We start from the raw sequence: 27,861 nt of genomic DNA on the forward strand, positions 1-27,861 counted from the left end.
TATATAGTTTCGCCTATCCATGTAAAATTTGGTAGGTGTGTGTGGGGTGCCCCAAGACGAACAAAATTGTAAGGTACGTTGTATTAGCCAAACTCAACAGGAAGATAATTAATTTTGTTTTTGTGCATTTTGACACGTGTTACATTTTGACGTTCTCCTCCTAGGCAGTTTGTTGGATTCATGCCAGATTTGGCATACCGGAGGTGCTCGGGCCCTTCATCACCACTTGCAGCTATATTTGTATTTGCTTCCTTTGTTCCTTTCCCTATGTTGGTGTAAAATGGATATCATAGCATACAAACAGTTTGCTATGCAGCTACAGTTTTCACAATCATAACATCTTTTTAGCTTTTCATTTTGGAGTACTGAAAATGTGGTTTTGTATTTCAGTGGATTTTTATGTTGTTGCAAATAGAGTCACAAATGGCCTATGGAGAGAGAGAGAGAGAGAGAGAGAGAGAGCACAAAACAACCACATTGTAATACAAGGACTCGTTTATTGGGCTGCTCATGTACCTCTGACACAGCCAGTGTGAATTAAATACTTTGCCCAAATTGAACTGAATAAGGTCTAGTCATGATGCTTAACGTGATGTGTGTGTTGTTCAAAACGTAGCTGGATGAATGGAGGTGATGAAAGGAAATACACAAAACACCACTCACTCACCTCCAGCACAGATACTGGAAGGTTCTGCTGCAAGGATCTCAATGCAAGATCTTCTCAGGATCTGATGGAAACAGACAGAACTATTGTGAACTATTAAACATCTTCAGTAGCACACATGAGCTCCTTTTAGCAACCTGGTTATAAATTTACACCCTCTTCTAAAACCAGCTCATTTCAGTTTATTCATGCAGTAACCTTTAATGTAACCTTTGCATCCTAATTCTGAATTCATGTGTGGCAATGTTGCAAACTGGTAACGATTCCTTGTAAACCTTTTATAAACTCTAATAATTCTTCATAAAGTTAAAAAAAAGTGCTAAAAGTTCCTTGCTAACTTATAAATCATGGGGAAGCCATGGCCTAATGGTTAGAGAAGCAGCTTTGAGACCAAAAGGTCACTGGTTTGATTCCCTGGACTGGCAGGAATAGCTGAAGTGCCACTGAGCAAGGCACCTCACCTCTGGGCGTATTCACACCTACGTTGTTTGGTCCGGACCAAACGAACCAAATTTCCCTTGGTCCGGACCTTTTGAGTTGGTCTGAATACAAACCACCGAACTCTGGTCCGGACCAAACAAGCGGACCGAGACCGAGCTGCAAGGTCGGACTCGGTCCGGACCAAAGGAACCCTGGTGCGGACCTTTTGGAGGTGTGAAAGCAGACCGGACCTAATCCGACAGTTTTGCTTTTTTGTACCTCGGGAGCTTCCGTCGTTTGTCGAGCATTATGGGAAACAGAGTCTTGACACTCCACCGCAAAGTGCAAACACTGTTTCAGTTGTCAAGGGAACCTTACAACAGTCGTTCAGTCATTCAGACCAGTGGTAGGCTAGACTACAGAGTACAAAAAATGAGTAGGGGGCAAACGTGGGCCGAGGAAGAAACGCGCACCCTTGTGGATATATGGGCAGATGTCCACATATCTGAGCTTTTGGAGAGAACACACAAAAATGCCGACGTGTTTGCTGTATTCAGTGAGAAAATGAAGGAGAAGGGGTTCACGCGCTCCCCAGAACAGCGCTTTGTGCGCGTGTCGTCTCTGACCAATAGCTGAACGACCTCAGGGCGCATGGCTTTATTGACAGATTTTGGTCCGCTTACTAAAATGTACAGTGTGAAAGCGAACCGCACCAAAATGAAAAAATAAAAAAAAAACATTTGGTTCGGACCAAAGGAAGTGAACTATCGAACTATCCTGGTCTGAATACACCCTCTAACTGCTCCCCTGGGTGCATTGTAAGTCACTCTGGATTAGAGCGTCTGCCATTAATGTAACGTAATGTAATACCTATTCATTATAATGCCCAGTGCCACACTGTACAAGTGTCATCAGTTTCTTACACTCTTTTCAAGCTAAATATACCCTCGCTGGATCTTGACTTTTATAAAACTGGATGTAACAGATTGCAATAAGCATTAAATGCACAAGAAGTTTCACATGGCTACTGCAATTTCTCAAATTTCTCCCAAATGCTTCAAAATCAGTTCTGAAGGCACTTTCAGAACTGATTTTGAAGCATTTGGGAGAAATTTCCCAGTTCACTTAATCACAACCATAGGTCTTAGCTCATACATGTGTAACTTTGTCACTAGTAATGCAGCACAGAAACCCTTACCGAGTCGATCACACTCTGCAAAGCCTCAAACCCACCATTCACTGGGAAAACGTGATCTTTGCTGTCTGCAATCTTGGCAAGCTGGAATAAAATTATAAATACAGTCATATTGTATAGCAACACTCAAAAAAAAGCACCAGTTCCACATGTTTTATGTTTGTCTAAGACTTTTTTTAGGCTTTCAGTTACGGAATTGTGTCTATTCTAAACCATGGTATGACAATACACACCTGTGTTTCATTGAAGTCCTTTACCCCTACACAATAGACTGAGGCACCCAAGCTTCGGGAACGATTGGCCTGATAAGCAACACAAAAATAAGAACCAAGTAACGTCAAGAAAAACAGATGCAAAGTTCTGAACAAAGTTATTCAGACTGAATATGCATGTAAAGAGGACAAAGGTGACACCACATTCTGAAGGTTTCAACCACTGATTGACTTGCTGAAGTGGTTGACATGCTGACTGAATGACTTGTGTGTGACTTAGTTTATAGTGAGGAGGACTTGCACAGCATCATCCGCACTTTCTCATCCAGAGACATCTGGATCCAGTGGCTAGACATAGTCGAGATGGCTGGAGATGAATCCGGATACAGGAATTGCCAGGGACTTGTCAAACTGGAACAAATACCAGCTACGAGGCTCTACTCCGATATTTCTGTCGGGGTTGTTTTTCCTTAGCCTTTCACTATCCCCAGCTACCCACAAGGCAGTGGGGCCCAGCGTTGTGCGTACACCATGTTGGGATTTTTTGTTTCACCATCTAAGGGACTAGGTGATAAGTTTGTTTTCGAGGTTCCTTCTCCCCTAGATCCACCATGTTTAGTGAAGGTAACAGGGGCACCACGAGTAGGACACATGGGCCGGTCTTCACCATGGAGAGGCTAGTGTGATCAGCTCTTGAGTGATCATATGTTGTGCTTCACAAACTGCTGGATGTAGGAAGACCGGTCTAGGATGTCTGCCTAGGCTGCTAGAAAGGCACTACTCCTCCAGTGATCCTTAACCCCCAACTATGTAACACCACACAATGTATATGTGACATACAGGATTTGGGAGAGGTTTGCAGATTCTTGGCTTTGGAGATTTATTGGACAACAGCCCAATACATAATCCAAGTTCATAAGCTGAGCAAGGGTCAAAAGAAATTCAAGTATGAAACACAAATCCAATGGGCCAAAATGAAGTCAAAGAAAGAAGCAGGGATCAAAATGAGGAAAAGGCAATAACAAGATACAAGGCTCAGAACATACGCACATTCAAGAGTTGGCAAGACTTCACAAAATGTGTTAGTTTGATTATACTTTCGAGTACAATCTGTATAAACAAGAAGAGCTTGGGAAGTAATTTAGTACTCAAGGGAGTGGGACAGCTGGTACTGGGGAGGTGTAATATCACAACTTGGTGGAAGAGTATAAATTAGGCTAATGGTGTTGAGATTTATGAAGCTAACCCAGTAATTATTCCTTAGTTCATAGTGAAGTCCCTGCATAGTTATCTATTAGATATGAGATTGAACGGTATTGTAAAGTCACACAATCATCTTTAAACATAGGTTTTCATAAGGGACTTGACATTTATCAGTTTTGACAGTATTTTTCTCATACTACTGTGAGCTGGCCTAGTGGTTAGCATGTCTGCCTCTTGACTGGGAGATCGCAAGTTCTACTCGCAGTCGGTTGATACCAAAGACCATCATAAAAATGGTACCTACTGCCATCTGGCAAGGCAGGCTGCAATATAGATGTGAGTGGGAAGTCAAACTCTTGTGGCTACCAAAGGACTAGCCCCCCACCATAATCCTAGCTGTATCGGCAAGAGGCTGAGGGCTATGGAAACGGAGATCAGCGCCACCCTATGCGCCTCAACAGCCTGGTTAGTACTGGGACGGGAGACTGCCTGGGAAGACCAGGGCATGGTGCGGGAAGGACTTCAGACTTTTATATTTTTCTCATACTACTTGGACTTTCACAAATTTTATTTGTAGACCCCAACCCTAAAACATGAGTAACGACTAGAAAAGCACTCGGAGAGCGCAGACCTCCGCCAAGAATCCTTTAAAAATTTCCGGGATCCAGACGGTGATCCGGATCACCGCCAAAATTTAATGGATTGTTACTTGTGCCCAGTCACACCTCTGGAAAAAAATTTCAGAGCAATCCGTTTATAACTTCTTCCGTAATGTTGCTAACAGACAAACCAACCAACAAACAAACAAACCAACGCTACCGAAAACATAACTTCCTTGGCAGAGGTAATAATAAGTTATGTTAGCAGTTACATTTTTTGTTTTGTTTCTTGTGTTGTCTTGGACATAGCTGTTTTGAGCTGCATACTAACATGATCCCATTGAGATACATTTCTGTCTGTGCAGATGTGCAATAAGTAGCCCTTTTAGTTCATCGCAAGCATGACAGAAGGGTGGAACATAAATTGATGACACTCTGTTTTTATCTCATGTTTAAAAAAGGCATCAAAGTAATGAACTGGTGATGAATGTGCGTACACTGGAAAGAAGAGTCTATGCTTCACGCAGGTGGAAAAAGTCTGTTAAAGGAGGAATTTGATGCCAACATGAATGCGATCTTAAGTGATTCTTTTTGCCTACCTCTCTTTCAGCATAGTAGAAAAGGTCCTCATGCAATTCTCCATCTGTGAGTGCGATGATGACGCTTGCTGTCCGGTACCCTGTTTAATAACGACACCATTGAGATCAGTTTCATAACTTTTCTAAGTATTTCACATGCAGACACAAGAATGGGGATATTTGATGAACATACCTTCAGTGTTCCCATAGTAAATCTGCTCACTTGCCTAGACAATGGAGTTAAAGGCAGTTTTAAGTTACCATCAACTAATCATGTGTGGGGAAAAAAACACAAGGAAATGAACCATATCCAAATTAAAAAAATATATATATATAAACAAAAATTAAGTTCAAAACCATGTGAAAATAGCTGAATCATGTGTAAAAAATCAATAGGTCATGAATTTTGCCCAAACTGACTACAATTAAGCCAAGATAGCTGGCACCATCCGCGTGGGTTTCCTCCGGGTGCTCCGGTTTCCCCCACAGTCCAAAGACATGCAGGTTAGGTTAACTGGCGACTCTAAATTGAGCGTAGGTGTGAATGTGAGTGTGAATGGTTGTCTATGTCTATGTGTCAGCCCTGTGATGACCTGGCGACTTGTCCAGGGTGTACCCCGCCTTTCGCCAGTAGTCAGCTGGGATAGGCTCCAGCTTGCCTGCGACCCTGTAGAAGGATAAAGCGGCTAGAGATAATGAGATGAGATGAGCTGGCACCATTGACTCACCCTTTGAATACCCTCATGCATGAAAGTATCCCCTCCTGGCAGAACTCTCTGGAGCTCCTCCAGACCTTTGCGAATTTTTTCTCTGAAAAAATAATCCACAATAAATGTAAGTGCATAAAAATACTGTCCAGACTGTATTTTGTCAGCATGTCACGTCAGCAGCAAGTCACAAATGACTTTTTTCCAAAATGGCCTGTTTCTCTGGAAACTTTCTGTTCTTTGCTTAACTTTTGCTATATCTCCCCAATAGTATACTTGACATGTCCACTTTAAGAAAACATAAATATGTTTGACCAAAAATGTTTTTCGTTTAGGCTAATTTCTAACCGTGACTTAGCTTTCTGATACCAACTATCAGAGTCTGCGATGCTCCTGTGCCATCACATCATCAACAAAATAGAGAATATCACATATACACTCTATGAAGAAATAGGCACCCGTATTTGTGACTTGAGCAGACTTCACACTTGACCTGCAATTTGTGCTTTATGACTCCTGACTTGACTTGGACTCATCAGTAGTAACTTGAACAATAAGTATTTCCATGATTACCTGGGAACAGTGTGTGTGAAAGTTTTAGAAAAATAACTTTTATCAGAAGAAGAAGAAGTCTTTATTTGTTACATGCACACTCAAGCACAATGAAATTCATCCTGTGCATTTCACCCATCTGAAGCAGTGAACACACACATGCACACACACAAGTGAGCACTGAGCACACACACATACCCAGAGCAGTGGGCAGCTATGCTACAGCGCCCAGAGAGCAGTTGGGGGTTAGGTGCTTTGCTCAAGGGCACTTGAGCCCAAGGCCACCCCATGTTAACCTAACTGTCTTTGCATGTATGAAGTTGGTTTATTTTGTTTATTACCTCCGCCAAGGAAGTTATGATTTTGGTACATTGTGTTTGTATGTCTCTTTGTCTGACTGTAAGCAGGATTGCACAAAACTCTCTGACCTGATTTCTATAACACTTGGTGGAAAGGTGTAGCATGGTCCAAGGAAGAAGCCCTCAAATTTTGGAGCAGATCTGAGTCATGAATCCACGAATTTAGTTTCACTTTTGCTAAGGTTGCGAGATACAGCATTTGGCTTTGGCAGAAGTCTCACCAATGCTTAGCAATGCCATATATCTTAAAATCTGGTAGATGGCAGTGAAGTTCATTAGTGATGAAACATAGCCAATGTAGAAATATGATGAATCCAGATCACAATCCACATTCACGTGTAACAGTAGTCCTCTGGGACACACATGTGGGCACATAATTCTCATAGTTTTGGAAATATATCCAGACTTCAGACATATAAAGTGGTTGCGGTTGCAGATTTCCATATCATACAATCGACTACTGTCCTTGGCAGAAAGCTGCGCTCTCTGAGTGCCCTTTTAATTTATTTTTGCAGATACCAGAGAACAGCTTCAAGTAATGTTCACATCAACTGTCAGAATGGGGAAAAATGTGATCTCAGTGATTTGGACCATGGGATGATTGTTGTTGCCAGATGGGCTAGTTTGAGAATTTCTATAACTGCTGATTTCCTGGAATTTTCATGTAGAGTTTACTCAGAATGGTGCAGAAAAACAAAACAAAACCCAAGCATCTAGAGCAACAAAGACATAACAGCAACAAAGCATATCAGAACACACAAAAAATTAACCTTGAGGTAGATGAGCTACAACAGAAGAAGACCACATCATGTTCCACTTCTATTCCTCTTCTGTCAGCCAAGAAGAAGAATCTGAGGCTACAGCGGGCTCAGGATCAATAAAATGGGACAGTTGAAGATTGGAAAAAGAGCAGGGGATTTTTTTTTTTCAATCTCTAACTGTCAAGATTTGGTGATCTTGTGCCCCTTTTAGTCTCAGATTCTTCTTGGCTAACAGAAATGGAACCCAATGTAGACTTCTGAGTTTTATTATTTTGTTGTTCAATTTTATTATTTTTTTGTTTAGAGAGAGAAAGTTTTAAAAGATGTCAAGACCAAGTAGAGATTGTCATGTTTGACCTTTATGTGTGCAAGAAATATATAGTGTCAAGTGGCATTTATTTTTTATATTTTCAACCTTTACTTCGATACACAATTGCTCTATTGTGTTTTTCCCCTTTACTCTGAATAATACCATACTTTATCATTTCTACACAGTTAAAGTTCCCACATACTCCTCATGTATGCAGATTCTGTCAACTTAGGACTTGACTTAAAGACTCAAGCATAAAGACTTGAGACCTGACTTGGACTCCAAAATATAGACTTGAGACTTGACTTGGACTCCAAGGTAAATACTCAGGACTGGACTTAGACTCCAAGGTACTCCAAATACTCAAGACTTGACTTGGTCTCCAAGACTTGATGTGGACTCCAAGGTAAAGACTTGAGACTTGACTTGGACTCCAAGGTAAAGACTCAAGACTGGACTTGGACTCCAAGGTAAATACTCAAAACTTGACTTGGACTCCAAGGTAAAGACTCAAGACTTGACTTGGTCTCCAAGACTTGACGTGGACTCCAAGGTAAATACTCAAGACTGGACTTGGAGTTCAAGGTAAGACTTGAGACTTGACTTTGACTTCAAGGTAAAGATTCAAGACTTGACTTGGTCTCCAAGATAAATACTCAAGACTGGACTCCAAGGTACTCCAAATACTCAAGACTTGACGTGGACTCCAAGGTAAAGACTCGAGACTTGATTTGTACTCCAAGGTAAAGACTCAAGTCTTGACTTGGAGTCCAAGGTAAGACTTGAGACTTGACTTGGCCTCCAAGGTAAAGACTCAAAACGTGACTTGGTCTCCAAGGTAAAGACTTGAGACCTGATTTGGATTCCAAGACAAAGACTTCAGATTTGACTTGGACTTACATTTTATACTAGTGAACATCTCTGACTATGTAGTTCTTAGAACTGTACAATATATTGGAGAAAATGTCAATTTGACCTTGTGAAGGGCTTTATTTTTATTCTTATCTAAATTCTGTTTAGCTCTCTGCAGAATTTGGCTATACTTTCGTTGAAAATCAAATGTGAGCTTCAGTAGCCACGTCAGCTTGGCTCAGATAAGTGTAAAAATCTTCCCTTCTCAAAGTGGATTTGGAGAAAGAGTAAAAATGTGTCACCAGCCATCCACTTTGGAAGGGAGCTCCCCTTTGGATGCAACTGGATCTCATGATATCACCTTTAGCGGATCAACTGCTGTCTGTCAAATTAATGTGTTTTTTATTCTTAACTTCAAGCGAATGAATAATGGTGTCTGCAGCTAAGAGAGTCGGCTGCTGCTGCTAGTTGGCATTGAAATTAGAGAGGCACATGCTGAGGAAATCAAACATGTATGAAACTGGAAACCAGGAAGACAATAAACATCTCTTACTTTTCCCAGACGTGAAAAATCTTTGCTCGCAGAGATTATGAGCATATCCAACATACAGAAAAGGCAATCTCACAGGGCAACATATACTGGAAACTTGTTCAAGCCAATCTGGTATTGATACAAGTGTCGAGGTCATTTTTGGAGTTGTTTTATTGTATCTCAAAGTGCATGGGTCACTATCCTTTACTAAATCAAAAATTCAGCATATACAGTCCAGCTGTTATCATGCACTGGCAATGGAAATGTAAAATTTTGTAATGTGTTTCATGCTTATTGCAACCTGATCCTTTATCAGTGTTATAGAGTCCAGCAATGACATATTTAGTTGAGACATAAATTACATTTCAATGAAATTCAATTCAGTTTATTTGTTTAGCGCTTTTAATAATTTATATTATCATAAGGTAGGGGCGGCATGGTGGTGTAATGGTTAGCATCGTCACCTCACAGCAAGAAGGTCCGGGTTCAAGCCCCGTGGCCGGCGAGGGCCTTTCTGTGCGGAGTTTGCATGTTCTCCCCGTGTCCATGTGGGTTTCCTCCGGGTGCTCCGGTTTCCCCCACAGTCCAAAGACATGCAGGTTAGGTTAACTGGTGACTCTAAATTGACTGTAGGTGTAAATGTGAGTGTGAATGGTTGTCTGTGTCTATGTGTCAGCCCTGTGATGACCTGGCGACTTGTCCAGGGTGTACCCCGCCTTTCGCCTGTAGTCAGCTGGGATAGGCTCCAGCTTGCCTGCGACCCTGTAGAACAGGATAAAGCGGCTAGAAATAATGAGATGAGATCATAAGGTATTATTATTATTATTATTATTATTATTGCCAGTGTCATATAATTAAAAACAAAAACTGAATGACTTGGTATAGCTTGCTGTGATAGGCTAATTTGAATGATGTTACACCCACTACAGCATATCTGGGAAATTTAAAAGTTCATTACATCATTGGCTAGTATAATGTCCTGCAGGAACTAGCAAGTTCAGCAAGCTAATACGAGATCAAACTATCCTAGCCCCTCTGAGAGCATAAACTGTTTTTGAGAAGTGAAAATCTTAACAGAAGGTGTGTCACAGTTGCGTAAAGCTTCAACGTGAGAAATTACATTACGTTAATGGCATTTAGCAAACACTCTTATCCAGAGCAACATACAACATACCCAGAGCAGCCTGGGGAGCAGTTGGGGGTTAGGTGCCTTGCTCAAGGGCACTTCAGCCATTCCTTCTGGTCCGGGGAATCGAACCAGCAACCTTTTGGTCTCAAAACAGCTTCTCTAACCATTAGGCCATGGCTTTCCCACATCATATTTTGTACACATATTACATCAGGTTATATAAAGCACCACTTTGGGGGAAAAAAAAAATCAACAAAAAACTCTTAGCTCATATAGTAGCATGTTCATTCACCTGTCCTCTGTTAGCCGCATGAGAATCCGGCCCTCAGTGGAAAACACGATAAAGGACATTCGAAGCTGTGGGCTGAGAGAAATAAGGAAATGAGCAACACATGATTCGTATATGAAATTTCACTTGTGATTTTTTTACACAGTTGACTTGTTTGTGCATTAAAAAATCTCAACATGTATTTTTTTTCCCATTTCACCTCCATTTTTCTGCCCAATTTGGTCATCTGATAATTCCTTCCCCACCTGACAGCCACCAACCAAGACACATAAACTCAGCCAACTGCATCTTTTCGAACCCCTGGATCACATCATATCACATCACAGGGCAGTGTAACACACTCTGAGAAAAGCGCTATCTACTGTATCCCTGAGCTATCTTCTGTATCCCTGAGCTCACAGATGCCCAATATTGATGAGTGTCCCTGTGATTGACAGAGGGGAGACAGTATGCCACCCCTCCCACCCAGACAACACAACCAATTTATACTCCTTTGACTCCAGTGCTTTTCTGCTGACTCTCGCAGAAACCCTAAGAAGTGATTATTATTTTTTCAATACATGATTCATTTTTTTTCACATCTGGTTTTACTTATCGCATATTATGCACATAATGTCACACGTGTACAATTTCAGGGCATAATATGGACTTTGAAATGCATTTTAACATGTTTTTCCACATCACATGTGAAATGTATGTAATTTAAAAACAAAAAAGAGAACTCTACAACACAACAAAAATGAGACTTCTTTAATATATAAAGTGGAGATTACACTCTAATGAGAATAACCACTTCAGTGATTAAAGACAGTTGAAGAAGAGTCTACATGGTCTTGGTGAACTAAAATAAAATCTAAAGAATGTGCGAGTGCTACAAGTTTCCTTACCTAATGAACTTGTGAGCGAGATGTGCCACAAAGTTATAAATCTCAGTCCAGTGATGCTGCACACTTCCTGACCTGTATAGAGGACCAGACATTGTGTTAGTCAAAGTCAAAAAGTGAACTTTATTGTCAATCAAACCATGTAACAGAATTACACAGAGGACTGAAATTGCGTTTCCCCAAACTCCAAATGTGCAGTATTAAAAAACTGACACACAACTAAACATAAAAGTGCACACAGACATCAACAGATAAGCAAATTAACACAACATATAGACAGACAATGGGCATACAGTTCTCAGAATATTCATAGTAATCCAGAAATGTAGTCAAGTTTGAGTTAGAGTATCACATTTAGAAATATCACATTATTTATAAAGGCAATGGATTGAAACATCCATCCATCCATTATCTGTAGCCGCTTATCCCGTACAGAGTCTCAGGCAAGCTGGAGCCTATCCCAGCTGACCATGGGTTAGAGGCAGGGTACACCCTGGACAAGTCGCCAGGTCATCACAGGGCTGACACATAGACACAGACAACCATTCACACTCACATTCACACCTACGGTCAATTTAGAGCCACCAGTTAACCTAACCTGCATGTCTTTGGACTGTGGGGGAAACCGGAGCACCCAGAGGAAACCCACACAGACACGGGGAGAACATGCAAACTCCACACAGAAAGGCCCTCACCGGCCACGGGGCTTGAACCCAGAACCTTCTTGCTGTGAGGTGACAGTGCTAACCACTACACCACCCGGATTGAAACATCATTACATAATCTCATCTCATCTCATCTCATTATCTCTAGCCGTTTTATCCTTCTACAGGGTTGCAGGCAAGCTGGATCCTATCCCAGCTGACTACGGGCGAAAGGCGGGGTACACCCTGGACAAGTCGCCAGGTCATCACAGGGCTGACACATAGACACAGACAACCATTCACACTCACATTCACACCTACGGTCAATTTCGAGTCACCAGTTAACCTAACCTGCATGTCTTTGGACTGTGGGGGAAACCGGAGCACCCGGAGGAAACCCACGCGGACACGGGGAGAACATGCAAACTCCGCACAGAAAGGCCCTCGCCGGCCATGGGGCTCGAACCCAGGACCTTCTTGCTGTGAGGCGACAGCGCTAACCACTACACCACCGTGCCGCTTCATTACATAATAATAATAATAATAATAATTAATACATGGACAAAAGACGGCACAGTGGTGTAGTGGTTAGTGCTGTCGCCTCACAACAAGAAGGTTCTGGGTTCGAGCCCAGCAGCCAACGGGGGCCTTTCTGTATGGAGTTTGCATGTTCTCCCTGTGTCTGTATGGGTTTCCTCCAGGTGCTCCAGTTTCCCCCACAGTCCAAAGACATGCAGGTTAGGCTAATTGGTGGCTCTAAAGTGACCGTAGATGTGAGTGTGAATGGTTGTTTGTTTCTATGTGTCAGCCCTGTGATGACCTGGCGACTTGTCCAGGGTGTACCCTGCCTCTCACCCATAGTCAGCTGGGATAGGCTTCAACTTGCCCACGACCCTGTACAGGATAAGCGGTTACGGATAATGGACAAAATTAGAAACTGTTAATATCATTAATGGTGCCATTTTAATTTCTAGTCTGCCATAGCACTAGTTTCTACTCAGGCTAGACATCTTTGAGCTTTGAAATGGAACAGCTGGCATTTTTTCCCTTTCAAGTCCTCAAGAAATCTCTGAATACAAATAAATCTTCACCGCTGAATCACAATGTTATTGAAAAATATACTGGCTCTCCACCAAGTGGGCCATTTATTTTTAGGCCAAGAATTCCAAAGCAAACAGCCCAGATCCATATATTCTTCCTTTTCAAGCATGACCTTTTAAACTGATCCAGACAGCATGTGATATAATGCAACCATATGTTAAACACAACCTTCAGCCTTCTGTCTGTTCCATGTTGAGTGATTGTGTGGCTATCGTGTCTGAGCTTAAATGTCACTTGTTGGGAAAAATAAACTACCGTGACCTCATGGTCCATTGTTTCATTACTGTGGTTCATGATTTTTTTTTTTCTCTGAGAAATTACTGAAAGCAGTCTGGTGAATGAACCAGTCTCTGAGCCAGATGTGGACCTAAAATGTGATACATCCAGCATACAGTATCATATCATATCATATACCGTATATCATATCATATACACATGACATTCAGCCCTGATGTGTATCTTGTCATCTGTCCAAGTAAATTCTAAAGTGAAATGTCATCACGAGCTTTGTATTAATCCTAAAATAAAGCATCTACTTTATTCTAAGGTAATTGAGAGTTAAAGTTTGGGGAGTGCTTTAACTATTGAACTAAGCCAAGTCATGATCTCGCAGGCATGGACAACTTCTGAGGTTGGGTCAGATAGGACATTTTTAAGGGTTTTTTGTTTTGTTTTTTAAAGGATAAATTACAGGCAATGACAGCTGGTAATGATGTTAGATGGGTGGCTAAAGTATAATGTTGAACAATAGTGTTGTGCAATGTATTACAGTATATCGCCAAGTCTCATCGATGATATAATAAGAATGATGAATTTTGTATCACACAAAAGCAGATTGATAGATTTCTCATCTCATTATCTCTAGCCGCTTTATCCTGTTCTACAGGGTCGCAGGCAAGCTGGAGCCTATCCCAGCTGACTATGGGCGAAAGGCGGGGTACACCCTGGACAAGTCGCCAGGTCATCACAGGGCTGACACATAGACACAGACAACCATTCACACTCACATTCACACCTACGGTCAATCTAGAGTCACCATTTAACCTAACCTGCATGTCTTTGGACTGTGGGGGAAACCGGAGCACCCGGAGGAAACCCACGCGGACACGGGGAGAACATGCAAACTCCGCACAGAAAGGCCCTTACCGGCCACGGGGCTCGAACCCGGACCTTCTTGCTGTGAGGCGACAGCGCTAACCACTACACCACCGTGCCGCCTGATAGATTTCTCTCTCTCTTTTTTTTAAATTGCTTCAGGTCTGTAATATTGTACTCTACTGTGTTTACACCATGTTTCCTTGGCAAGGATACACACACATACACACACACACACACATATATATATATATATATATATATATATATATATATATATATATATATATATATATGGCAGCACGGTGGTGTAGTGGTTAGCGCTGTCGCCTCACAGCAAGAAGGTCCGGGTTCGAGCCCCGTGGCCGACGAGGTCCTTTCTGTGCGGAGTTTGCATGTTCTCCCCGTGTCCGTGTGGGTTTCCTCCGGGTGCTCCGGTTTCCCCCACAGTCCAAAGACATGCAGGTTAGGTTAACTGGTGACTCTAAATTGACCGCAGGTGTGAGTGTGAATGGTTATCTGTGTCTATGTGTCAGCCCTGTGATGACCTGGCGACTTGTCCAGGGTGTACCCCGCCTTTCGCCCGTAGTCAGCTGGGATAGGCTCCAGCTTGCCTGTGACCCTGTAGAACAGGATAAAGCGGCTAGAGATAATGAGATGAGATTTTATATATATATATATATATATATATATATATATATATATATCCCTTCTTCTCGCTGCACATAAATTAATCACCAAAGCCTTAAAGTGCTTGGTTATAGTGTGGACAAACCAGTATAGTTAGAAAAAGTGACAAAATTGTTTCAAACAGATGCACCAACTCATTCAACCCTTCTCCTTTGTTTTTTCCCCATTGTTACTCAGATACAATTCCCTCTGCAGAGCCAGCTGCCAAAAAAAAAAGGCCAAAACATTGGAACATCTGGATCTCATGGTGAAAGGGCTTCAAGAAAAGGAGAAAAGAAAAACAGGAGGAAAGATACAGTAGAAAATGGCAAAGAAACGCAGGTTAAAAGAGTTATTCAAACAAGTTGCTTGTTGTTCAAACCGGATAAAAAGGAAGTGTTCAAAATAAAATGATGATATTATATGAAACGTACCCCAGCTACAATGTATGATAAATATGTCCCATAAAGATGAAGCAAAAAACAGGTAAGAGAAGACCATTAGAAATAATAGTAATACATTGACTTCTGTAAGACCTAGTGATGAAATGGCAAGTGATTTATTGTGTCAAAAACATAGTACAAGGTGCATATATACAATACTGTGCAAAAGTCTTAGGCACCCTTTTTTCATACAAACTTTGTTACAGATTTCTATTTAACGACTTCTACATTATCGAGTCAGTACAAAAACATTTTAGAGTCCAAACATTCGTATTTTTTCCAGGATAAATTGTACAGGGAAAAAAAGTTTGTATCTGAGCAGCATATTCCATAAGAGAGCACTTTGCAGATTAAAAAAGAAAACAAAATGAAGGCTACTGGGTTTTGGTGCAAAATGAAGAAGCAAGTGTGACAAAGTGTCCAGAAGAACTGTGGCTGGTTCTGTAAGATGCTCAGTAAAACCTACAGCTCATTTCTTTATAAAACTACACTCATTGGACCTGAGAATACTATTTTTTTTTTTAAAGCAAAGGGTTGTCTCAGACCAAACATTGACTTTGTTTCATTGATTATGGGTTACTGCTTACTGTTTAAAGTATTTTTTTAATGTTGACACATTTCATTTCATTATTTTTAAGATGGTTTTGGTCGACAGCATTTCTTAAAAATATGCATGTGCATGAGACTTTTGCACAGTACTGCATATACATATGTGTGTGCAATATTACTGCATAACAACATATTATGTGGAGCTCCATTCAGTTTAATCCATTCATTCATCTATAAAGTTTGTCAGGGTGATGGTGGATCTGGGGTATATCCCGGGAACACCAGGTGCGAGGTGGGGTTACATTCTTATTCAGACATGGAAGCATTGCTGGACACCATACACACCCACCCACGCACGCACACACCCACACACACATTCACACTTGGAGCCGATTTATAATAGAATATAGGAGCTGTTTTTGGACATTGCAAGGGAACTGGAGAACCTAGAGCAAACCTGTGATGGTAACCATAGAACTGTGAGGCAGCAACACCTGTTGCACCAAAATGTACATTATACGGCTACAAATCATGGTATTTTTTTTTTTAAATGTGTGACATGCAGTTCTGTAGACTGCAGTTATTTCCAGATACTAAGCTATATGCTAAGCTAACTAAATAGCTAAATGACTAAACTTGAATAACACTTCTGGTTTTTCAAGTTTAATCAGATGAGGATCCGTCATGGAAAGGGTTAAAGAATGTAAATGACAGTCAAAATGACAGTACAGTACATAATTCGGCCTTTAAGAAAGAAAAATATATTTTATTCCTATGCTCTCAGAAAACAAAGTACATCACTGTACTTTTCGCAGTACAATGGCTTGTCACTAGATCAGTACCCTCGAAGGTACTTATTTGTACCCTTTATATACTGATTGGGAACATATATACACCTTTTTTGCCCTAAACAGGTACACATAGTTACCTTGAAATCTAATAATGAGCCCTAGGGGGTACATTAGTATAGATTGTACCATAGGGTACAGAAATGAACTCTTACTGTACCCCTATTTCTAACAGTATAACAGCTTTACCACTGACACTGGAGACTCCTTGCTAAATAAATGCTGAATATAATAAATAAATGTTGTGTCATAGAAAACTTAAAAAAAAAAACAGCCACACACATATCAATAATTACACACTTTAATTTTTAACTGCTTACATGGAGCGTCCACCATACAGTAAATGTGTATAGAAATGATACTTATGATATTTAATTTAAAGCCAGAACTACTGTCAGAGCTGCTGTTATAGAAAATATATCACCACCTTCTGACCAATCAGATTCAACTCAACAGAATTCATCAATGTTTTGGTATAGAAAAATATAAGTTACTTAATCAGATAACTTATTATATAACTGATTAACTTCTCTCAGAAATAAGATACCTCAATTCTACTAACGTCTTCTAATATCGTTGTCTTTTAAGAATCTTGGGTTGAAATGCTATATGTGCATGTCCGATGCAGATATGAAAATGTTGCAGGATAAAGCGCTGACTGCCTCCAAGTAGCTTCTGCAATTACAACCAGATGCTGATCCATTCGTATATCCATTAATTCAGCCTGTCTCGGGTCCTGGCGAGAGCCTCTGCTCTAATCCTTTGATTTCTTATTGCCAAAAACAGGCAGTATTAAAGTGCTTATACAATTAACAATCAACCCTATAATGAAATCAAGATGTTAACTCAGCATGATAATACCAAACCCTTAACCAATGTAGAAATGTGTTATTTAATCTGAATAAATCCAGTAGTTTTTTTTTTTGTTTAATATATACTGTATATAAATTAATAGGCTAGTAAATGCTTTCTTGGTTAGAATTAAAAGTGAAAGGAAAAAGAAAGAATAACATTTCTGTCTCGTGGGATGCGACAAGCCTTTGTAAAGTTATACTTCCCATCAGCAACAGCATTACTGCTGAAATTCAAAAATCTATTTGATGAAAGTTTTACAATGTTTTTTTTATCTTTGCATAAAATAAAGGACACTAAACTTCACATAGCAAGGAAAGCTAAAGTACAGACTGTTATATGTTATTCTAACACCCTTCTATGTAGCACCCTAAAGAGTTCTTTGATTTGTACTTCTCCAGGAATCTGAGAACAGAGGAGATCCCTTTAAGAAAAGGGTCCAAGTAGAGAAAGCTGTTAGCCATCCAAAAAACCCTTGAGCAATTTTTTTTTAAGAGTGTACAGAACAGTATTACAGCTAAGGATGGACTGTGTGTTAGTGCAGAATTTGAATACAACTTAACCAGAAGGACAATTGATAGAGTGCATACCTCCACCAAGCCACATATTATCAACATCAAAATCAAGTCACTTGAACCTAGGATAATACTAAAGCTGTCCACCAAATTTCATCCAAATCCATTCATTACTTTTTGAGTTACATTGGGAAAAGTAAGAAAATATGTACATATATCCTGGATCCACATACATACATATCCAGAGTTGCATCAAGATCTAATCAATTGTTCCTTGGCCCATGGCTCACGTTTCCTCCAAATTTCATCAAAATCCGTTCACTACTTTTTGAGTTATGTTGCAAACACACAAACAAACAAACAAAGGTGAAAACAACCTCCTCCAAGAAAGTTGGCATGGATTAAAAACACCCAAACAAACATTAAAGGCAGGGTAGGTAATTTTGCCAAAATCAGCAAGAGTATACTAGATTTTGAAAGTATCCACCCGAAAAATCCCCCCTCCTCCCTTCAGTGCTCCCTCCAAAGCCACTCGTCCAAAACACATGAACGCGCACTGCCCGACTACTGCTGGAAGACAAGTCCACGAGAGACGGGAGAAGCGTAGCGCATCGTTGTTATATCAAACTACCTCATGTATCATTCACATGTCAGGAAACACCTAATATTATCATAATGACTGTAAACAATGAACATGGCCATTGAAAGTACTCAAGCTGTCAACTTGCTTGCTAGCTTTAGCAATATGTCCTGAGCTTTATGTAACTGATTACAATTTGGTGAGCATAACTTTGCATATTGTTTGTTAGTTATAACACCAGAATACTATCAAAATATGCTCTGATTCTTTTATACATGTTATAGTAAAGCCTTTAAACTAGCAAAATGGAATGCATATACACAACACTTAAAAATTGGCCATAACTATAGCTAAAAGCTACTGCTGTAATCATAAAGACTGTGCTGTGCTCATCCCAGGACTCTTATTCATGGTCTGCTCATATCAAACACCCTTTCCAACATCTCATCTCATTATCTCTAGCCACTTTATCCTGTTCTACAGGGTCGCAGGCAAGCTGGAGCCTATCCCAGCTGACTACGGGCGAAAGGCGGGGTACACCCTGGACAAGTCGCCAGGTCATCACAGGGCTGACACATAGACACAGACAACCATTCACACCTACAGTCAATTTAGAGTCACCAGTTAACCTAACCTGCATGTCTTTGGACTGTGAGGGAAACCGGAGCACCCAGAGGAAACCCGGGCAGACAACATGCAAACTCCGCACAGAAAGGCCCTCACCAGCCACGGGGCTCGAACCCGGACCTTCTTGCTGTGAGGCGACAGCACTAACCACTACACCACCGTGCCGCCACAGTTATAGAAGAGTAATGATTTATAATCTCACTATCTGGTGTCACTCAAAAGAGGACGGGTTCCAGTTTCAGTCTTGAGGTTTTTTCCTCTGGGATTTTTTTCCTTGCCAGTGTCAACTCTGGCTTGTTTCGGGATTTATATCCACATCTGGATTCCTGTAAAGTTGCTTTGTGACAATATCCAATGTTGAAAGGTCTATACAAATAAAGTTGCATTGAACCAAATGACTGAAAGTGCATTTTACACAATTACGCCATGCTACGATTCACATCTTAAAGTTTACAGCGCTGTTAACTTTCATATAAAGCAAAGATGAGGGAGCTCCAGTGATTTAACACTGTATGTTTGTCATGTGCTACATCAAGAGCAAAGGCTGTGTATATATACTACAGATCATCATCATTAAGCTCTATCCTGGTCACGGTTGCAGTGGATCTGGAATCTATCCCAGGAAGTCTGGGCTTGAGCCAGGAATACACCATCAGTTGGAAGCAACTAGTCCATCACAAGGGATTATTCACACACTCATTCACACTTAGGAGCAATTTGGCTGAACCAACCCACCTCCTGGCCATTTTGGGGGTGGGTTGGTAGGAGGAAACCAGAGAACTCAGAGAAATTCCACACACAGTAACTTGAGCGCAGAATCAAACCAAGGATCCTGGAGCTGTGAGACTTCACATCTATTGTAGATCAGCAGTTATTCAAGAAAATGGGATGCATGAAGCATAGCATGAGGGTTTTTTTTTTACTTGGTCATATGTAATCACAAACTACAGTTGCTAAACTTATTACGTATATTGATTATTGACATTGTTTATTCATTTATAATCAACAATGTCAATGGATCTAATGTCAGTGAACAGTTCGGTAATTAAAAAGTTCCAGGGCTCCAATATGAGCCTAATATTAGGGGGTTTGTTAAATTTATTTTTACTGATAAGTCCCTGGGTGGCGGCACGGTGGTGTAGTGGTTAGTGCTGTCGTCTCACAGCAAGAAGGTCCGGGTTCGAGCCCTGCGGCCGACGAGGGCCTTTCTGTGCGGAGTTTGCATGTTCTCCCCGTGTCCGCATGGGTTTCTTCTGGGTGCTCCAGTTTCCCCCACAGTCCAAAGACATGCAGGTTAGGTTAACTGGTGACTCTAAATTGACCGTGAATGGTTGTCTATGTGTCAGCCCTGTGATGACCTGGCGACTTGTCCAGGGTGTACCCTGCCTTTTGCCCGTAGTCAGCTGGGATAGGCTCCAGCTTGCCTGCGACCCTGTAGAACAGGATAAAGCGGCTAGAGATAATGAGATGAGATGAGATGAAGTCCCTGGGTCTTGTAGGTTTGAGAACCCTTGCTGTATATCATGTTAATGCATGGAAAAGTTGATATTTTTGTATTTTAGACATTGGAAATACTAGCAAGGTAAAGTCAGTCTGATAGCACTGTCGACGCTTTAGGATATAACAAACAGGAAGGGGTTGGTGCTAAAGTAGCTAATAATTTCCTCAGGTGAAGGTAACAATGCATTTTCGTGCATGCCAGGTTTAAGAAGAATGTCTATTTGGAAAATTATAGCAATCGGGTATTTTATGAACTTATGGTGGTGTCTTGAGTCTATTTGAAGCCATGGTTGTTTGAAATCATTGTACAAAATGACTGCATGCTTTGACACCATCCTTCAGTCATCATAATTGCAGCAAATTTTGATAGTCTTTGGAAATAACTGTACTCTGATCACCAGGTTATCCTCTAGTCATCTTTCCCTGAAGTGTAATAACTCGGCTGCAGAGAACACACTTACTTATCCAGGACGAAGTAGAGGTCAAACCCTCCATAGCAGGATGGAGCTGCTACTCCTTTATCTTGAGATAAACCCACGTTCCAGTCACCAATCCACACCAGCAATAGCACTATCCACCAGCACTTCCACTTAGTCTGAACCATGGTCTCGATGCAACAAAACTAGACGACCACCAAAGGAAAACTCAAACCATAAGTCCCAAGCTGTCTTCTTTGCTGAGAATGATGTCTTCTTTGCTGCAGGTATTCCACACTGCAATCTGGGATTGGGTTAAACCATCCTTAAAAATAGTTTTGCTTGTCTTTAAAGTTCCAGAAGCAGTTATAGCTGCTTAAGTGATGATTGAGGGGGAAAAGAAAAAAAAACCCACAACAACCATTTAAAAGAAGATGCTTTGGTCCAGGAGGGTGGGCTGAGATGAACGGTTATTTAATTTAATTACTAGGAAAAAAAAATTTCTTTTGCATGCACAAATGCACACATGTAAACAAAGACATGTGCTGTACAGAATCAAGCACCTCACTGACCCAGTTCCTCTATTAAGAGAGAGAGAGAGAGAGAGAGAGAGAAGGGAAGGGGAGGGAGTGTATGATTGTTCATCACTGTCTTTCAATCCTTAGCCCCACACTTTTCATCCTCTAGCCAACTCCAGCACAGAAAAAAAAAAAAAATTCTGCACAAGTATGAGTATGTACAGGCAGTGTAGAGCTAGTGCCACCTAATGCTAGAGAGAAGCAAGGACTGTTGTTTAACCTCCTAGGGCTTAGCGGTCACATGCGTGGACAGCACTTTTTAGAAATTCGGAACAAGAATCCACATATGTGGACATACTTTTTCTCTAAAAGTACATCTTATCAAAAGATGATGCTTAGTTTTTATTCTAATCAGGTTCTAATAAGCCCAAATAGCAAAGAGAAATAAAAAATGCATGTAAAAAAAACAGCTTGGGCCTTAGGAGGTTAAGTGACAACATGGTATATTGAATGGCTCATTCTCAAGATACACACTTACAGAAACACCTATACACCTGAACACCAGCCAATTAAAGATAAAGAATGATCACGCTGATTCAAGCCTACAGGAAGGCTACAGTGACTCTAATAACCACTCTTTACAACTATGGTGATCATAAAAGCATCTCAGAGCACACCTAAACAGTAACTAGCCCTTAGTATAATATGAGCAATATTAGTAAGTACTGTGGTGTAGTGGTTAGCGCTGTCGCCTCACAGCAAGAAGGTCCGGGTTTGAGCCCCGTGGCCGGCGAGGGCCTTTCTGTGCGGAGTTTGTATGTTCTCCCCGTTTCCTCCGGGTGCTCCGGTTTCCTCCACAGTCCAAAGACATGCAGGTTAGGTTAACTGGTGACTCTAAATTGACTGTAGATGTGACTGTGAATGGTTGTCTGTGTCTATGTGTCAGCCCTAAGATGACCTGGCGACTTGTCCAGGGTGTACCCCGCCTTTCGCTCGTAGTCAGCTGGGATAGGCTCCAGCTTGCCTGTGACCCTGTAGAACAGGATAAAGCGGCTAGAGATAATGAGATGAGATTAGTAAGTACATTCTTCCGTCCATTAGCATGTCCTGTATTGTTTCTCCACCGCCACTACTGTATTCGTAGCTGTCGCAAGTAAATAATTATACAGTATAAACCTGGTTTAAGTGCGTATATAGTTTATTCTTTCAGTGTGGTTGGTGAAGATGTGAGATGCCATTTTTACAGAGCAATCAATATTGAGAAACACACAGGGTGTGTCCATCGAGGATATTACACTTTTGCGCAAAGGTATGAATTTATCTTTGAGTGGTGAATCGAGTGATATATTTTTCAACACGAGAAGATAAACTTCATATCTTCGCACCACCGTGTAATGTTCTTTATATTATATGGACGCATCCATACACACAAAAAAGATATGCAAGTTAATCAAAAGAATTTTAAGTTTGAACCAGTTCGCCATTTTGACAACACTGGGAGCGACATCATCGGAGTGAAATATCGGGAATTATTATATATACAGGACACTTTTTTCATGGAATAAAAACATGTGTTCTATTCCCTTCTAGCAGGTTTCATTCATTTGGTTTGATAGCATGCAATATTGTTAGCATATCGCTTATCCTATGTGTATTACGTCACTCTACCCAATGGAGAACGAGCATTGAATATGGTTTACAATATTGCATGGTTGTCAAGACAACATGATGTCACACTTCGGAGATGTAAAACTTCCGCACTAGCGAGCGACTGTGACAATTTATAAATAGATATGACCTCCAGGTTTGCTTCATTAAATATGGATGATTTTGAGAGAATTTTGAAAGAGAAAGACACGTTGAACACCCAAAAGCAGTGTGTATGTATAATAATAATAATAATAATAATAATAATAATAATAATAATAATATTGGCTGACTTTTTTTGTGGTATATCAGATATATTCCATTCAGTGAAGTCTTCGACTTGTTCAGTATCATGCTAGCTGAATGGAATATATCTGATATACCACTCAACGCCAGTCAATATTATTTAAATATGTCACTCAGATCTGTGACGTATTTCGTATGAAAAATACGAGTTTTTCAACATGAGAAGATAAACTTCAGATCTTCAAGCCGACATGTGATTTTCTTTTTATTATATTGACACATTCACAGACAAAAAGTACCCAAATTTATCAAAACAATTCACTGATTTCCTCACAAGTGATATAGAGATTTTATATTGTGTTGTACTAAGACTGGAAAAAAAAATGCTCATTTGATTAATCAAAATTGATCTACATAGTAGTGACTCAGATCTGTCATTGTAATTCTCCAGAATCGTTTTCCAGCAGTGCTGCTTTTAGCACATTTTGGCACTCTCCAGATTCAGGCCGTATCCTGCAAATAAATATATAAGCAAACAAAAAAGCAGCAGAAGTTTCATAAGCGGGGCGGCATGGTGGTGTAGTGGTTAGCGCTGTCGCCTCACAGCAAGAAAGTTCTGGGTTTGAGCCCAGCAGCCGACGGGGGCCTTTCTGTGTGGAGTTTGCATGTTCTCCCCGTGTCCGCGTGGGTTTCCTCCGGGTGCTCCGGTTTCCCCCACAGTCCAAAGACATGCAGGTTAGGTTAACTGGTGACTCTAAATTGAGCGTAGGTGTGAATGTGAGTGTGAATGGTTGTCTGTGTCTATGTGTCAGCCCTGTGATGACCTGGCGACTTGTCCAGGGTGTACCCCGCCTTTCACCCGTAGTCAGCTGGGATAGGTTCCAGCTTGCCTGCGACCCTGTAGAACAGGATAAAGCGGCTACAGATAATGAGATGAGATGAGAAGTTTCATAAGCAGCAGTTTGAAAAGATGCAAAAGGCTGCTGTCATGTGTCTTGGAGGAAGCACATGATCACCTTCTTCCTCCCTGGTTGGTAGGTGTCATGTGATGGGAAGACCTGTCTGGTGGGTGGGAATTGGCCATATCTAAATTAGGGAGAAAATTTGGGAAAAATCCCCCAAAACATTAAGAGTTCAAGTTTTTCAAAATGGTGGCAAATTTCTTGTGGTAGCCCCTCCCATAGCAACTGACATCAGTGTTTCCAACTTTGGGACCAGCAATTTTGTGGTGCCGTGCTGATGCCAGCTTTTTGGTTCCAGCATCAGTCTTTTTTTTTTGTTGAAATACATGGAACTGGTTCTAGATTGGGCCCCGGCACCAGCACTGCATCGATGGAAAAGGATAAAGTTGATCATCTGTGGTGATGATGGCCGGAAGTCAGACAGGAACTGAACTATTAAGGCTGAGTTTGTCTGAGGACAATTGCCTTCACAACCTTGGTGGGCACAGAAAGCAGCGTGATGGGACGATAGCTGGAGGTACTCTTGTGGTCACACTTTTTCTTGTAAAATGAGAGGATGACACCCTTCTTCCTCTCAGCTGGGACTCACTCTTCTTCTCAGACTCGCTTGCAAAGTTGCTATAGCTTAGGGGCAACTGAATCAGATTCTGCCTTCAGCATTTCACCTGAGATGACATCTACACCTGGAGCTTCACCAGACGGGAACTTCCTGATGGTGTCCCTGATCTCTCTGATGTTGGGCAGGTCTATAGTGATGGATTTGTCTCTAGTACCTGAGTTGGCAAACAGCTGCAGTCTGTCAGATGGAGATGATGGGGGCTTACAGAGAGCACTGGAATAATTTTGACACCAGTGATGTAGCTTGGCTGAAGCTCTAGTAACCAGAGTGCTGTCATCTGCACTCTGTGTGCTGTGATCCTGGGGAATGGCCTGATGTAGGCAGGCCAGAGATTCCCTGCCTGAAAGCTGTCTTCAGCAGCATTGGCAATGGAGCCAGGTAGCTTGGTCCTGTTGCAGGCTGCATCTTCTTTGCTTGTTTAGCTTACGGTAGTCCTCCAAGGATCCCCGGAGCCTAGCTTACCAACAGCAGTCTGCTAGGTCCAGGGAAGCATTGGGAATCCATGGCTTCTTTCTGGAGTGACGTTCACCATGCAACATGGGGATGAGGATGGAGCAGATCTGGTTCCAGTCATCCTCGAGACTGGGGCTGATTGAATGTGGTGAAAATGAGAACTTCAGCTGAGCCGTTGACAAATAGAGGGTTGTGGAGCTTATTGATATTGGGAGGGCAGTGAAGGATGGGACCAAGAGGAGTATTTCTGCAGAGGCGAAGATGTAGGATGGCAGCAAGAAGACAGTGGTCAATGCTCCCCAATTCAGCACTGTGGTAAACCTGGCAGTTGGAGGCAATCCTCCAGCATCTGCTGACCAGAATGTAATAGATGGTCTTGGACATAGTGCCGGTGTTACTGTACCAGGTGGTGCAGTAGATCTGATGATGCTGGAACCAAGTGCCCAGGATCTTCAGGTTGTGCATAGCGCAAAGCTTCAGCATGCGGTCACCATTGTTGGTGGTGGTAGTGAAGGGGGACAGTGATGATCTGCTCAAGACTGAAATGATCTGGGCTAACTGTGGCATTCATGTCCCCTGGCAATATCATACCAGGAGATGTGCCTGAGTTCATCATTCAGTTAGTGGTAGAAAGTGTCCTTTGCTTCATCATTGGTGACATCCACTGGGGTATAGCATAAAAAGATGGAAATAGCTTTAACCTTGGGTGTGCTACGGGCAGGCATAGAGTAAACATTGGCCAAGTGGCTTCCAGGTAAGACGCTTCTGATGTTGCTCTGGTTTTCTGGCACTCAGCCATGTTATTATTTTGTGATAATGACCGGCTTGATGTATATTATCCCTGACTTAGAACAAGTCTATTGAAATAAACTGGTGATTTTCCTTGCAGCTGAAACTAATGTCCGAGCTACGTGATGTCACCGCAACTGTGGATTTGTTTACATGGCCATATTGCCAGGCAAACTTTGTGTTTGCCAATGACTGGCACAAGTGTATGTGAGTGATTGTAAGCCAAATTCAGTAAACATCTACAAATAAACTTGTAGAACTTACATCTAAAAGAACAATGCCAGAGACCTGTAGTGCTTTTGGATGTAATAATAGACGTGGAGATAAGCCTGGCTTAACTTTTCACCACTTCCAGGCGAACTCAGAAAGACAAGAAAAATGGCGAGCTGCAGTTAAACAGGAAGACTGGATAGTAAAGCATCCCTGTGTGTGTGTGTGTGGAGAACTTTTTATACCAGGTTAGTGTGAAAGCTCTGTCTCATCTCATTATCTCATCTCATTATCTCTAGCCGCTTTATCCTTCTACAGGGTCGCAGGCAAGCTGGAGCCTATCCCAGCTGACTACGGGCGAAAGGCGGGGTACACCCTGGACAAGTCGCCAGATCATCACAGGGCTGACACATAGACACAAACAACCATTCACACTCACATTCACACCTACGGTCAATTTAGAGTCACCAGTTAACCTAACCTGCATGTCTTTGGACTGTGGGGGAAACCGGAGCACCCGGAGGAAACCCACGCGGAGGAAACCCACGCGGACACGGGGAGAACATGCAAACTCCGCACAGAAGGGCCCTCGCCGGCCCCGGGGCTCGAACCCAGGACCTTCTTGCTATGAGGCGACAGCGCTAACCACTACACCACCGTGCCGCCCTGAAAGCTCTGTGCAACGTTAAAATGTATATCTGGATGTGGGCTTTGGAGGCAGTATATTTTATTAGGGGCGGCACGGTGGTGTAGTGGTTAGCGCTGTCGCCTCACAGCAAGAAGGTCCTGGGTTCAAGCCCCGTGGCCGGCGAGGGCCTTTCTGTGTGGAGTTTGCATGTTCTCCCCGTGTCCGCGTGGGTTTCCTCCGGGTGCTCCGGTTTCCCCCACAGTCCAAAGACATGCAGGTTAGGTTAACTGGTGACTCTAAATTGACCGTAGGTGTGAATGTGAGTGTGAATGGTTGTCTGTGTCTATGTGTCAGCCCTGTGATGACCTGGCGACTTGTCCAGGGTGTACCCCGTCTTTCGCCCATAGTCAGCTGGGATAGGCTCCAGCTTGCCTGCGACCCTGTAGAACAGGATAAGCGGCTACAGATTAACTTTTAAATTGTGCTGCATCATGCTGATTAGAAACAATCTTTCGTTTCTTTCTGTGTATGTAAATACTCAGGGAAATGACAAATAAAGTGAATCTGAATGTGAATCAGAATATGAGAATTCAACAGTGCTGAAATCCTTTAAAAATCCGATCCGGGTTTTACATGACACTAGTCCGTTATCCTCAGGGTTGTGAAAATCCGGTCCGGGTTTTATTTTTCTCCTACAGAGGCGC

The 27,861-nt window shown here is 41.8% G+C and overlaps 1 protein-coding gene across 3 annotated transcripts in view; it reads right to left on the reverse strand.

Annotated features, from left to right (window-relative positions):
- The window catches only part of antxr1a (ANTXR cell adhesion molecule 1a), an 86,554-nt gene extending 64,900 nt beyond the window's left edge, over positions 1–21,654 (reverse strand). For all 3 annotated transcript variants that reach the window (XM_060931315.1, XM_060931314.1, XM_060931313.1), the window contains exons 1-9: positions 21,131–21,654; positions 11,250–11,321; positions 10,366–10,437; positions 5,600–5,681; positions 5,065–5,098; positions 4,893–4,972; positions 2,513–2,581; positions 2,283–2,363; positions 668–728 (exon numbers count right to left, since the gene is read on the reverse strand). In XM_060931315.1, coding sequence (XP_060787298.1) covers positions 668–728; positions 2,283–2,363; positions 2,513–2,581; positions 4,893–4,972; positions 5,065–5,098; positions 5,600–5,681; positions 10,366–10,437; positions 11,250–11,321; positions 21,131–21,273 — 694 coding nt within the window. In that variant the 5' untranslated portion in view covers positions 21,274–21,654. The remainder of the gene's footprint in view (positions 1–667; positions 729–2,282; positions 2,364–2,512; positions 2,582–4,892; positions 4,973–5,064; positions 5,099–5,599; positions 5,682–10,365; positions 10,438–11,249; positions 11,322–21,130) is intronic.
- Positions 21,655–27,861: the final 6,207 nt, after the last annotated feature.

The sequence above is a fragment of the Neoarius graeffei genome, chromosome 10, assembly GCF_027579695.1.
Source record: "Neoarius graeffei isolate fNeoGra1 chromosome 10, fNeoGra1.pri, whole genome shotgun sequence".
Classification (NCBI taxonomy): Eukaryota; Metazoa; Chordata; class Actinopteri; order Siluriformes; family Ariidae; genus Neoarius; species Neoarius graeffei.